We start from the raw sequence: 15,035 nt of genomic DNA, 5'->3' as shown, positions 1-15,035 counted from the left end.
AAACATAAAGTTACGAATATTATATTATCTGTGATAGTAAAATTTTGTACACTGCCAAATAACAATGTAAATTTAATAAAAGTTTATACGATTACACGTATTTTTGCCATTATATCAATTGTAATATAAATAGTAAACAAAATTACTGTGTTGAAAATAAAAAAAAGCTGACGACCGGGACTCGAGCCATCTATACAGCGGTTACGGTGCTTGAACGCTACCCACTCGGCTACTGCAGCATTATGGTGAAAATGGCCACACGCAGGTATATATTTCACCACCGAAATTATCTTGCTATGTTCTCAATAACGCTTGAGAAGTACGCGCTACTGCTTACACATTTTGTTGTCCTCATGGAGTACTCCGAGTGTACAAAGTTTGCAGTAAATCCGCGTTCCAAACGTCGTGGCCTCCCCTTGTTAGAACTACTTAAACCTATCTAACCTAAGGACATCCCACACACCCATGCCCGAGGCAGGATTCGAACCTGCGACCGCAGCAGCAGCGCGGCTCCGGACTGAAGCGCCTAGAACCGCTCGGCCACAGCGGCCGGCTGGTGAGTTTTACACTGAGTTGACAAAAGTCATGGGATAGCAGTATGCACATAAACAGATGGCCGCAGTACCGCGTACGCAAGGTATGAAAGAGCAGTGCATTGGCAGAGCTGTAATTTCTACTCAGGTGATTCATGTGAAAGGTTCCAGACATTATTATGGACGCGCTGCGGGAATTAACAGGCTCTGAACGCTGAGTGATCGTCGGAGCTACACGCGTGGAACATTCCATTTCGGAAATCGTAAGGGAATCCAATTTTTAGCAACCCACAGCGTCAAGAGAGTGGTGAGAATACCAAATTTCAGGCATTACCTCTCACCAAGGACAACGCAGTGGCCGGCGGCCTTCACTTAAAGACCGACAGCAGCGGCGTTTGCGTAGAGTTGTCAGGGTTAACAGACAAGCAACACCGCTCGAAATAACCGCAGATATCAATGTGGGACGCGCAACGAATGTTTCCGTCAGGACAGTGCGGCAGAATTTGGCGTTGATGGGCTACGGCAGCAAATGACCGTCGCGAGTGCCTTTGCTAACAGCGTACAATCGCCCGTAGCATCTCTCCTGGCCTCTTGACCATCTCGATTGGACCCCAAACGACTGCAGAACCGTGGCCTGGTCAGATGAGCGTCGATTTCAGTTGCTAAGAGCTGATGGTAGGGTTAGAATGTGACGCAGAACCCACGAAGTGATGGATCCATGTTGTCAACAAGGTACTGTGCAAACTATTGGTGTCTCCATACTGATGTGCGCTGTGTTTACATGAAATGGACTGGTTTCTCTGACATTGAGTGAAAATGGTTATATTCGCCTTCTTGAGACCATTTGGCGCTATACGTGGTCTTTATGTTCCCAAACTACACTAGATCATCAAAAGTATCCGGAGACATACCTGAAAATGAATTACAAGTTCTAGGCGCCCTCCATCGGTAATGCTGGAATTCAATATTGTGTTGGCCTGCCCTTATCCTTGACGACAGCTTCCGCTCTCCGACGTATACATTCAATCACGTGCTGGAAGGTTTATTGGGGAAAGGCAGTCCATTCTTCACTGAGTGCTGCATTGAGAAGAGGTATCGATGTCGGTCGGTGAGGCCCGGCACGAAGTCGGCATTCCAAAACATCTCAGAGGTGTTCTATAGGATTCAGGTCAGGACTCTGTGCAAGCTATTCAATTACAAGGATGCTATTATCGTGTAACCACTCCGCCACAGGCCGTGCATAATGAACAGGTGCTCGATCGTGTTGAAAGATGCAATCACCATCCACGAATTGCTCTTCAACAGTGGGAAGCAAGAAGGTGCTTAAAACATCACTGTAGGCCTGTGCTGTGATATGCCACGTAAAACAACAAGGGGTGCAAGCCCCCTGCATGAAAAACAAGACCACATCATAACACCACCGCCTCCGAATTTTACTGTTGGCACTACACACGCTGGCAGATGACGTTCACCGGGCATTCGTCATACCCACACCCTGCCATCAGCTCGCCACATTGTGTACCGTGATTCGTCACTCCACACAACGTTTTTCCACTGTTCAATCGTCCAATGTTTAAGCTCCTTACACCAAGCGAGGCGTCGTTTGGCTTATGAGCAGCCGCTCGACGATGAAATCCAAGTTTTCTCACCTCGCGCGTAGCTGTCATAGTACTTGCAGTGGATCCTGATGCAGTTTGGAATTCCTGTGTGATGGTCTGGATGGATGTCTGCCTATTACACATTGCGACCCTATTCAACTGTCAGGGGTTTCTGTCAGTCAACAGGCGAGGTCGGCCTGTACGCTTTTGTGCTGTACGAGTCCCTTCACGTTTCCACTTCACTATCACATCGGAACAGTGGACCTAGGGATGTTTAGGAGTGTGGAAATCTCGCGTACAGACGTATGACACAAGTGACATCCAATCACCTGACCATGTTTGAAGTCCGTGAGTTCCGTGGAGCGCCCCATTCTGCTCTCTCAAGACATCTAATGACTACTGAGGTCGCTGATATGGAGTATCTGGCAGTAGGGTGGCAGCACAAAGCAGCTAATATAAAAAACGAATGTTTTTGGGTGTGTCCGGATACTTTTGATCACATAGTGTACGATATCATGTCATCTGGTCATAGCTGTTCGCGCTTGAGTTGAAGAACATTCTGAACAATTCGGACGAAAGATTTGGCCACACGGATCACCTGACATGAATCCCTTAGAACATTTATGGGTCATAATCGAGAGGTCAGTTCGTGCACAACATCCTACACCGACAACACTTTAGCAAATATGGAGGGTATAGAGACAGCATAGGTCAATATTTCTACTGGAGATGTCCAACGACTTGTTGAGTGCATGCCACGTCGAGTTTCCGCACAATGCCACGCTATATGCCTTTCATGAGCACCAGCACATTAAACGCCTAGAGAAAGAATTGATATTGGTACGGTTTGTTGCAATAAAATGACGGAAAACGTCATATTAGTGGTGAAAGAATACTCATATGTAGTTGTTATCGCGTTACAACCTGGATTTGTCAAGTTAAGCCATTTTAAGCTGCCAGCACATTGAAGATTCATGAAAAACTGTCGCTCTTGTTAGGATTTATTGTAATTAAATTAAACTAATCACGTTTCGGCAACTAAAGCGTGCAGAAAGCTATAATATGGAATTCAAAATCGCTCATAAGGAAGCTACAGGAGAAAAATCGTACTGTGTTGTGGGGTTTTCTTACGAAATTAATAAAGATAATTCTGTAATACTTGATGTTATGTAAATATAAGTGCATTCTCTTTCACGAGTGAGTTTGTTTGATTTGGTGAACTTCAACAAGCTGATATCTTTACTGACTGGACGTGTATCTTCCGTTTTTGTCTAATTACATGTTCACTGATATTGGCGTTTTTATTCATACATACTACAGACAGAACAGCATAATTAGCTTATGGACGACGGAGGAAATGTGCGTTAGAAAAGAGGTAACTTAGGAATTTTACGCCCGTAAAGCAGACAACTGCCGCTGGAGAGCGCTGAGAACGCAAAATCACGTTAACTACATTGTCCCGTGTGCTAACAGTGCTGCGTCTCGTGACGTTGGATGTTCTGTATGCGGTCAAGTCAATGTTAGCTGCCTCACGCCATGTGCTAATGGCTCAAGCCTCTTCGTCTGCAAACAACTACTACAATCTACATCTATTTGAAGTGGCTTAACTTATTCATCTGTTGGTCTCCTTCTACAATTTTTATCACTCATGCTTCCATCCATCACCAAACTGACGAGTTCTTGGTGCCACATAATGTGTCCTAGCACTGTTGATAATGTCCCTTCTTTTACTCAAGTTGAGGTATAAATTTCTTTTACTCAAGGTATAAATTTCTTTTTTCCCAGATTCGAAACAATAGCTCCTCATTAATTAATGTATCTACCAATTTAATTTTTGACGTTCTTGTGCAGATGAGGGGTGATATAGTCACTATGAAGGTGACAACGATGCAGTGTTATGAAATTTTGTAAATACCGCAAGAGTCTCTGATCGCAAATATTTGTTTGTTACGTTAATCGTTGCAATCATTGTATCATCTTAAAATTGATGTGTAAAGAAAAATGTACATACTTATGAAAAAATTTACGTAATAGTAGGCTATCAACTATTACACCTAGTATCGTAATAAACATAGTCCGGAAGGTTAGCAAACATACCTGTCTTCATGAAGTTAACAGAATAGGCAGATAAAATACGTAGTCACAAATGTCAACGTTACACAGAGTAAAATCATGATAAAATGGTAAACGCTCATGACCCATAATGTCGGGTCACGTCTGGCTTACAGTGCAAGCAGCTGAGAGGGTGTGGCCGGCCGGAGTGGCCGTGCGGTTCTAGGCGCTACAGTCTGGAACCGAGCGACCGCTACGGTCGCAGGTTCGAATCCTGCCTCGGGCATGGATGTGTTTGATGTCCTCAGGTTAGTTAGGTTTAATTAGTTCTAAGTTCTAGGCGACTGATGACCTCAGAAGTTAAGTCGCATAGTGCTCAGAGGCATTTGAACCATTTTTTGAGAGGGTGTGGCTGCAAGATGTCGCTGGCCGATGGCAGTTTTATACTGAATGTGTAAAATGATATATTCGACTTTGTATCACGCCGTTGATGTTATTGTTATATAAGAGTGAACAGTTGTGTTGTAGCTGTAGACGTGTGCTAAAGGCAATTGTCAGAACTGATTTTTCCAATTTTTAATGTCAGTGAGAGATCCAAAAATGGCAAACTGACATTTACAGAAAGCCTGTAACGACAGACTGGGTTGCTCATAAAGATGCATGTTACCCACTTAAGTATGCTGCTTTTCGAGCTATGCTGAATCGTATGAACGAAGTCCTCCTTTCAAAAGTGACCCAAAGTAAAAGAATAAGCTCTTAAACAGTACGTTGATTATCAAAATGGATATGATGAAGAGATTATTAATGCTGTAAATAAGAGTATGTTAAAAAAGAAAAAAAAAGATGTTGTCTCATAGATGGGATCTAGATGGGGCGACATAACGCTTCAACCGACTGGTCAGACCAATGAAGCGGTTTTTTTAGTAGACTACCGTATCTGGGTTCCATCTCGGAGAAAATTGGCCGTTGTATGAGATCCAAAAATACTGTCCCAGGGTATTTCATTTCTTCTAACCTGACTGAAAAACTTAGACATAGAGAGTGTGTTACAAAAGTAACACAGATGGTGTACAGTGCATCAAATGCAATAAGTACCCCAAAAAATAAAAAAATACACATGGTAAACGGGTAGGTCCTTCGGTAAAAAGGTTCCCAGAACATCTTCATTTAAAAAGTACGACATCTGCATTAACGTCGCATCAGCGGGAGATCGACGTATTACGACATGTCTTGCTGAAAATCTTGTAATCTTCCATAGAAAAGAAAAAGGCCAGGTTTTGACGTATTGGAGGAAGTGGAAATTTTTAGACACATAAAAGATAGAGTTTAGAACACGTTGAATGGTCAGTTGAATTTAAGGCATAATAATATTTGGCAAAATCAGATTATTTTTATGGCTAACTGTATTGCAAGGAAGCGACCCAGCGCTCTCAGTCACTAGCACATCGTGTCTCAGCGTCCGCGTGATAGGTACTACGAGTGTTTACCTACGCAGTTAGTGTTTCCTGGTGACCTGTGAAGGCAGATCCTACTGTTGCAAACTGCGCCTTCCGTCTGGTGTGAGATGGTAAGATAGAGGCTTGCCTAGTGTGTTCTACTATGTATCCAGGGTCTAACACTATTTCCACCGTTAACTGCGTCTGAGCTATATCTCCGAAATCGTTTTTAGCCTTCAGCACTGTTTCTTTTTCTTAGATACTTGGGCATGCAAAGAATTTAACCGCCTTCCCAGTTCCCTTATTGTCGAAATGTCAAGAGCTCCGAGAGAGAAACCACATACCAGGATGATTAAGCACGAACTCAGAACACTAAAAAAGAATACTCCAAATATATCAGAGCTTTCCAGACCATTCGCTGAGGATGATGTCATTACTGCCCTCAAGGATATGAAACCGGGCAAAGCCCCAGGTTTTGACAACATACATCCAGAATTTCTAACCTACGCTGGAAAGAACGTAGTCAAATGGCTGGCAAATTTCTTTTCGAACATTTTGACTACAAACCATCTCCCTAGAGAATTCAAAAAGGCAAGAAAAATAGCTTTGCCGAAACCAGGGAAACCAGCAGACCAACCGCTAAGCTACAGACCAATAGCACTTCTTAGCTGTACATACAAACTTCTCGAACGACTTGTCCATAATCGAATTAGCGGCATTATTATGGAGAACTTACCTATAGAACAGGCAGGCTTCAGACCTGGCCGTAGTTGCTGTGACCAAGTTCTGGCATTAACATCCTACATAGAGGCTGGCTTTCAACAGAAATTGAAAACAAGTGCTGTATTTCTAGACTTAACATCTGCATATGATACTGTTTGGAGAGATGGAATAATTTACAAACTCTTAAGAGGGATTCCTTGCCAGATTCTAACATCCTTAATACATATTATGCTGAGTAACAGAACCTTCCAGGTCACCCTAAACGGAAAGACAAGCAAAACAAAACTTATTAACAACGGGCTTCCGCAAGGCTCCGTATTGGCCCCTCTTCTGTTTAACCTCTATATAGCAGATCTCCCAAACACAAAGTCAAGAAAATTTTGCTATGCGGATGACATAGCACTGGCTACCAGAGACAAGTATCTCTTCAATACAGAGGAAGTCCTTAATAATGACGTTGAAATACTATACAATTATTTCAAGAAATGGAGACTCAAGCCAAACCCTAACAAAACTGAAGTATCTACATTCCATCTTAATAACAAAATGGCAAATGAAATTATTAACATAAAACTCGGTAACACCAACCTCAAACATAATAAGTTTCCAAAGTATTTAGGTATAACATTGGATCGCACTCTTTCTTACCGAAAACATCTGGAGAACACCACTGCAAAAATTGGAACACGGAATAACATCATCCAAAAACTTAGCGGTACTACTTGGGGAGCTAACGCAAAAACATTACGCACCTCATCTATCGCCTTAGTGTTCTCTGTGGCTGAGTACTGCGCTCCACTCTGGATTAATAGCTGTCACACCAAACTTTTTGACAGGCAATTAAATAACACAATGAGGTTGATTTCTGGAACTGTTAAATCAACGCCCACGTACTGGTTACCGGTGCTATGTAATATCCTGCCTCCGGACCTGCGTAGAAAAGCGGCCCTATTGCACGAATTCAGAAAGATTGAGACAAAACCAGAACTACCAATTAAAGAAGAATTCTCACAACTGCGACACACTCGATTGAAATCAAGAAAGCCACCCATACGCACAGCTGAGCAGCTTCAAAATAATAACTATGACCACATGAAACAATGGAGACTAGATTGGAACCAAAAGACAAATGACCAACTACAGACCTGGTTTGAGAGCTATAACTGCAACATCTTTGGAATGGAACTAACACGGAAAACATGGTTCGCATTAAATCGAATACGTACTGGACATGGCAGGTGTGCGGATTCACTACACAAATGGGGAAGAGCGATGTCACCAGAATGCGACTGCGGTGCCCCTAGACAGACGATCCAACACATCCATGGTGAATGCTCCTTGCGAGCATATGCAGGGAACTGGTCCGACTTCCTGGAGGCATCCCCATCGGCGCTAGAATGGATCTCAAACCTCGATATAACCTTTTAACTGACCAATATAAACATAAATTATATTTATGATTGTTATAAGATTTTAATGTCTAACACTTGATGTATTAATGTTGCATGTATAGCCATACGCTAAATAAAAATAAATAAAGTACCCTTATTTCGTCTAGTTTCTTTCAGTACTGACAATATTCTCTCAATGGCAATACCTTGGCTATTAACGTTAGGTTCACCTAGGTGCGATGGATTAATGTAGTAATTTTTGCGAATACACGCCTTCAAATATGTTTCCATATACTAGCACAAATTTTCAGTTCGTTTTATTTTATTTCGTTCATTGGGTTTCAATTCCCCCGCTGGCCGCGGCGGCCGAGCGGTTCTAGGCGCTTCAGTCCGGAACCGCGCGACTGCTACGGTCGCAGTTTCGAATCCTGCGTCGGGCATGGATGTGTGTGATATCCTTCGGTTAGTTAGGTTTAAGTAGTTCTAAGTTCTAGGGGACTGATTACCTCAGTTGTTAAGTCCCATAGTGCTCAGAGCCATTTGAACCATTCAATTCTCCCCCCTCCCCCTTCTTACTGCAGCCACAATGCAGCCTACAGAAAAGTTAAAAACAAAATTAGGAGCTATCATAAAAATAAAAACAGGCGATAAAACGGTAACTGATTAAAACTGGAACAAGGCGAAAAATTGCGAAGATAATATAAAAACAATGGGTCAGTAATGCTGATTAAAACACATAGTAAATAGACAGGCACAATTAAAAAACATGGCGGCAGTCTGGTTTCTGTTCGCAACATTTAAAAAACACACCCAACGACAATATGGTGTCAACACTGACAGGGGACGCACAACACTGAACACGCACTTAAACAGCACTATGCGCTATAGAAGAGACACGGCGGCAGAAGAGAGAGGGGGAGGGGAGGACCCGGAACGATGAGGGGGAAAAAGGGGGGAAGGAGAGGAAAGGAAAAAAGGGGGAGCCGATCGAGGGAGAGGACACAGGAAAAGGGAGACATGGTGGACGCGAGAAGGAGTGGGGAAGGCAGTGGAGGAGAAAGAATAAGGACCCAGGGGAGAGAATGGAGTCAAGGAGTGGGTAGATGGAGGAAAAAAAAACAGGATGGAAGGGGGAGAGGGAGCCCAGGAAAAGGACAGAGCGAGGAAGGGGCTCGTGAGGACCATAGTTGATAGGAGGATAAATGGAGGGAGAGAGGGCATCATCCTGGAGGGGCAGTTGATGGAAGCCACGTCGGGAAAGGAGGGTAGGGGGGATACAACAATGAAGGCATGGCAGTGGGTGAGGGTTGGAGAGGAGAGGAGCAACCAGCGGATGAGAGGAATCAAGTCGGCGGGAGGTGTAGAGGACACGGACATGTTCGAGGAAAAGGAGCAGGCGGGGGAAAGGAATCAGGTCATAGAGGATCCGTGTGGGGGCGGGAGGCATATACGTCCCCCCTTTGTGTGTGAAATCTTATGGGACTTAACTGCTGAGGTCATCAGTCCCTAAGCTTACACACTACTTCACCTAAATTATCCTAAGGACAAACACACACACCCATGCCCGAGGGAGGACTCGAAACTCCGCCGGGAGCAGCCGCACAGTCCAGGAGGCATATACGGAAGGTGAGGCGGAGTACTTGGAGCTCGAGGATCTGGAGGGACTTGCAGAGTTTGGGGGGAGTACATTTTTATATTATGTTTTAGTTCCTAAATATGTGAGTTGCACCTGTCGATACTGCTGTAGGCCGTGAAACCGGTATTGTAGTCAATTAAAACCAAGTTTTACTGGCTGTCAGAGGTATCTTCATTCATCATGACCTTCAGTAGCTTTGGGTGCCCTCATATAAAACATGCGGACTGTGGAAGGTAGTTCCTAGAAGCTATAGAGTGAGATGCGGTGTGTGATGATAGTGGCGCTGTTGCAGTCGACTTCGACAAGCTGGGGCTGACAGACAACCAGAACCCGTACGGCGTGCTGCCGCCGCTGCTGGCGCGCTAGCTGTAGAGTGAGATGCGGTGTGTGATGATAGTGGCGCTGTTGCAGTCGACTTCGACAAGCTGGGGCTGACGGACAACCAGAACCCGTACGGCGTGCTGCCGCCGCTGCTGGCGCGCTAGCTGTAGAGTGAGATGCGGTGTGTGATGATAGTGGCGCTGTTGCAGTCGACTTCGACAAGCTGGGGCTGACGGACAACCAGAACCCGTACGGCGTGCTGCCGCCGCTGCTGGCGCGCTCCATGGGCCGCATGACGGGCCAGCTGCTGGCTGACTACCTCTCCCAGCTGCTCTCCAGGAGGCGCTCCGGGCGCTCCCTGCCGCCGCCCAAGGCACCGCCCAACGCCAACTTCCACGGAGGCGAGAGGTAACTACGTATGTTCATACTCTAACAGAACAAAGACGAGCCTTTGCTGTTTTGTAACTTTCTAGTAGGCTAAAACGCGAAACCTTTGCCTTTCGCTGAGACGTATGCAACTTGGCGCCCTTCTACACTACTGGCCACTAAAATTGCTACACCACGAAGATGACGTGCTACAGACGCGAAATTTAACCTACAGGAAGAAGATGCTGTGATATGCGAATAATTAGATTTTCAGATCATTCACACAAGGTTGGCGCCGGTGGTGACACCTACAACGTGTTGACACGAGGAAAGTTTCCAACCGATTTCTCATACACAAACAGCAGTTGACCGGCGTTGCCTGGTGAAACGTTGTTGCGATGCCTCGTTTATGGAGGAGAAATGCGTACCATCTCGTTTCCGACTTTGATAAAGATCGGATTGTAGCCTATCGCGATCGGCGGTTTATCGTATCGCGAAATTGCTGCTCGCGTTGGTCGAGATCCAATGACTGTTAGCAGAATATGGAATCGGAGGGTAATACGGAACGCCGTGCTGGATCCCAACGGCCTCGTATCACTAGCAGTCGAGATGACAGTCATCTTATCCGCATGTCTGTAACGAATCGTGCAGCCACGTCTCGATCACTGAGTCAACAGATGCGGACGTTTGCAAGACAACAACCATCTGCACGAACAGTTCGACGACGTTTGCAGCAGCATGAACTATCAGCTCGGAGACCATGGCTGTGGTTACCCTTGATGCTGCATCACAGACAGGAGCGCCTGCGATGGTGTACTCAACGACGAACCTGGGTGCACGAATGGCAAAACGTCTTTTTTTGGGATGAATCCAGGTTCTGTTTACAGCATCATGATGGTCGCATCCGTGTTTGGCGACATCGCGGTGAATGCACATTGGAAGCGTGTATTCGTCATCGCCATGCTGGTGTATCACCCGGCGTGATGGTATGGGGTGCCATTGGTTACGCCTCGGTCACCTCTTGTTCGCATTGACGGCACTTTGAACAGTGGACGTTACATTTCAGATGTGTTACGACCTGTGGCTTTACCCTTCATTCGATCCCTGCGAAACCCTACATTTCAGCAGGATAATGCACGACCGCATGTTGTAGGTCCTGTACGGGCCTTTCTGGATACAGAAAATGTTCGACTGTTGCCCTGGCCAGCACATTCTCCAGATCTCTCACCAATTGAAAACGTCTGGTCAGTGGTGGCCGAGCAACTGGCTCGTCACAATAGGCCAGTCACTACTCTTGATGAACTGTGGTATCGTGTTGAAGCTGCGTTGGCAACTGTACCTGTACACCCCATCCAAGCTCTGTTTGACTCAAGGCCCAGGCGTATCAAGGCCGTTATTACGGCCAGAGGTGGTTGTTCTGGGTACTGATTTCCCAGGATCTATGCACCCAAACTGCGTGAAAATGTAATCACATGTCAGTACTAGTATAATACATCTGTCCAATGAATACCCGTTTATCCTCTGCATTTCTTCTTGGAGTAGCAATGTTAATGGCCAGTAGTGTATGTAGGCTCTATCCTGTATCTTCTGGAGCGCAGCACTGAACAACTAAATACATCAAGGTACGACTTTCACGAAGAGCTTACAGTTTGGCGTTTTTTGTGACGTATGCAAATAATTTTTGATCAAATTTACACGAATTGTCGCAGAAGTTTTATTCGAAAGGTCTTTACAATGCCACAAAAGAAAGAATATAGCCGGTGTCATAATTCAGTAGCTATAAATATTAAAAAGATCTAGACTATGTCATATAATTTGTCACACTGACCAGCTATAAATCAGCAAAAACTTTACCTTCGTAAAATATAAAGGACAGTCAAATGAAAACAAAGCAGATGGAAAAAAAGTAAGTAAACTGTTTGTTATTTCAAAAGTAATCGCCACAACAGTTAATACATTTATCACACTGTGAAACAAGACGGTCAGTGCCTTCATGGAGAAATGTTTGCGGTTGCCTATGGAACTACGATTCTACCTAGGCGAGTACTTCTTCGTCCGAAGTACGATGGTTGGAACTTTAATAGTGGCAACTATTTATTTACAGCTCGCTCAAAATCGATACTATTTCAAAGTTTTACTGGCCTTCAAAGTAGTCACCAGCATTGTGTATAACCCTTTGCCAGCGATGTGAATGTCGCAGGATACTCTTAGCAGTGCCAGTTGTGTTGACAGTTGGAGCGGCGCGGTCTATTGCCCGACGAATTTGTAGCAGTTCTGAAGTGAATGCCGGGAAGTGTTTCCTTCAGTTTAGAATTCGAGTTGAACTCACGGGTGCTTAAGTCAGGGGAGTGCAGTAAGTAGTATAGCACTTAGCATCCCCATCAGTTAAACAAATCAGCAACAGCTAGCACTGTAAGTGTTTGAGCATTGTCCTGCAAAATGATGGTCAGTTCCTGCAGAAAGTGTCATCACATCTGTCTCTAAGCTGGCCGTAGGTTCTGTTCCAAAAATGAACAGCATAGAGACAGAAGTAATGACACTTTTTTGCAGGACCTGACCATCATTTTGCAGGACAATGCTCCAGCACGTACAGTGCAAGCTGTTACTGATTTGTTTGACTGATGGGGATGCTAAGAGCTATACCACCTACTGCACTCCCCTGACTTAAGCCCTCTTGAGTTCAACTCGATTTCTAAACTGAAGGAAACATTTCACGACATTTGCTTCAGAAGTGCTACAAATTCGTCGGGCAATAGACCGCGCCGCTCGAACTCTCAACACAACTGGCACTGCTAAGAGTATCCTACGACTTCCACATCGTTGGCAACGGGTTATACACAATGCTGGTGACTACTTTGAAGGTCAGTAACACTTTGAAACACATACGTATTTTGTGCGAACTGTAATTAAATAGTTGCCATTATTAAAGTTCCAACACTCGTAAATCGACAGCGACAAATGTCTTTCTTCGGGAGACAGAAACATGGAAATCGCATGGGAAGGGATCAAGACAGTATGGGGGATGTGTAACTTCTGCGGTACACTTGAAACGACCTTGGCGACATCTGGGCGGGCATTATCCTGCAACAGAACAATACCGTCCGACAACATCGCTGAGCCTTTCGATTTGTTGATCTAGACACTTACCAAGAAAGTGAAGAGCGCCACCAAGTCCAAACGTCCAGGAATGTTGACGCTCGGCATCAACCTGTTGCCAGATAATGTCCACCCACAAGGCGCCGAGGTTGCAGAAGTTTCACTAGGAAGCCCTTACACATGTTTCATACAGTCCCGTTCTCTCCTCATGTGATTTCCACATTTTTGGAGCCCTGAAGAAAGACATGCGTGGTTTGCGCTGTTCACGTGTCTAGCCAAGCTCTTCGGGTCCGGGAAGGATGATGTACCCTGGGTACGATTGTCAGAGGCTGTATTGCCGCGTGTGACTTCCTGGAAAGGTAGTGTTCTGGCCTAATGAAATGGCACTGGAGTAACAGAGTGAGGGACCTCAGACTGTGACTCCTGTTCGTGGAGCACACCCAAGTATTTCTGCAACCGCATCTTGCTACACAATGTTACGCTAAAAACACAGTAAAATGGATAACAGAAGACCGAGACGACGACGTAACGGAAGATAGGAAGACGACATTAGAAAACGTACTGGAGCTATACATATAATTGGAGGACGCAATGCACGGAAAAGGAGGACTTTATCAAACAGTTGATGTTAAATGCCTGATGACGATTTTGATGTTGTTTATCTACATACATACTTGGCAATCCGCCGTGTGGTGTATGACTAATAGTCATTTCCTATCCTGTTCCACTCACAAATGGACGGAGGAAAAAACGACTATCTATATGCCATCTTGTGATCCCTAATTTCTCTAACCTCGTCTTCAGAATGTATGTTTGCGGCAGTAGAATCCATCAGCAGTCAACTGCAAATGTCGCTTCTACAATTTTTTCAAAAGTGTTTCGCTAACTGTACGTCGTTTTCCTTCCAGTCATTCCCAGTTGAGTTCACGAAGCATCTCCGTCAGTGAACAAGTGTTGATCAAACATACTGGTAACAAATCTGAGTTGCTTCGATGTCTTTCAGTCCGACCTGGTAGAGATCCCAAAAACTTGAGCATGACTCAAGAGCTAGTCGCACTAGTGTTATTTACGCGGCCTCCTTTATCGATGAGCTACATTTCCCTGGAATTCTTACGATAAACCGAAGTCGATCGTTCATCTTTCCTACTACTGTCCTTATGTGCTCGTATCGCTTTCCATCGTTACGCCTAAACATTTAATCGTCGTGACTATGTCAAGCAGCGCATTACTAACAGTGTATTGGAAAGTTACAGATTTGTTTCTCTTACTCAGCTGCGTTAACAAACATTTTTCTACATTTAAGGCATGCTGCCACTCGTCACAGAACATAGAAACTCTGTCTAAGGCATCCTGCATCCTCCTACTGTCACTCAACGACGTCACTTTGCAGTGCACTACAATGGCACCGGCAAACAGTCGCGGGTTACTGCTCACCATGTCCGTCAGGTTATTTATGCATACTGAGGACAAGAGCGGTCTTATCACACTTCCCTGGGCCACTCCCGACGATACCCTTGTATCCATTGAATACTCGCCATGGAGGACAACGTACTGGATTCTATTACTTGAAAAGCCTTCGAGGCAGTGACATATCTGGCAACCTATTCCGTACGCTCGGACTTTCATTAACAGTTTGCGGCGGGGGGGGGGGGGGGGGGGGGGGGGCAAAGTTTTAAGGAATATGGGATCCACATGTTGACCTCCATCGATGCCTCGCAGGATATCGTGTAAGAAAAGGGCAATCAGATTTTCGCACGAGCGTTGCTTTATACACTGAAGATCTAATGAAACTGGTACACCTGCCTAATATCTCAAAGGGCCCTCGCGAGCACGTAGAAGTGCCGCAACACGACGTGGCATGGACTCGAATAATGTTTGAAGTA

At 44.9% G+C, this 15,035-nt stretch overlaps 1 protein-coding gene across 1 annotated transcript in view; it reads left to right on the top strand.

Annotated features, from left to right (window-relative positions):
• The window catches only part of LOC124798613, a 381,611-nt gene that overhangs the window by 350,685 nt on the left and 15,891 nt on the right, over positions 1-15,035 (top strand). The window contains exon 3 of the mRNA XM_047262090.1: positions 9,900-10,098. Within this exon, the coding sequence (XP_047118046.1) occupies positions 9,900-10,098 (199 nt within the window). The remainder of the gene's footprint in view (positions 1-9,899; positions 10,099-15,035) is intronic.

This window comes from Schistocerca piceifrons, chromosome 5 (genome assembly GCF_021461385.2).
Source record: "Schistocerca piceifrons isolate TAMUIC-IGC-003096 chromosome 5, iqSchPice1.1, whole genome shotgun sequence".
Classification (NCBI taxonomy): Eukaryota; Metazoa; Arthropoda; class Insecta; order Orthoptera; family Acrididae; genus Schistocerca; species Schistocerca piceifrons.
This window is presented reverse-complemented; position numbering and strand designations above follow the sequence as displayed.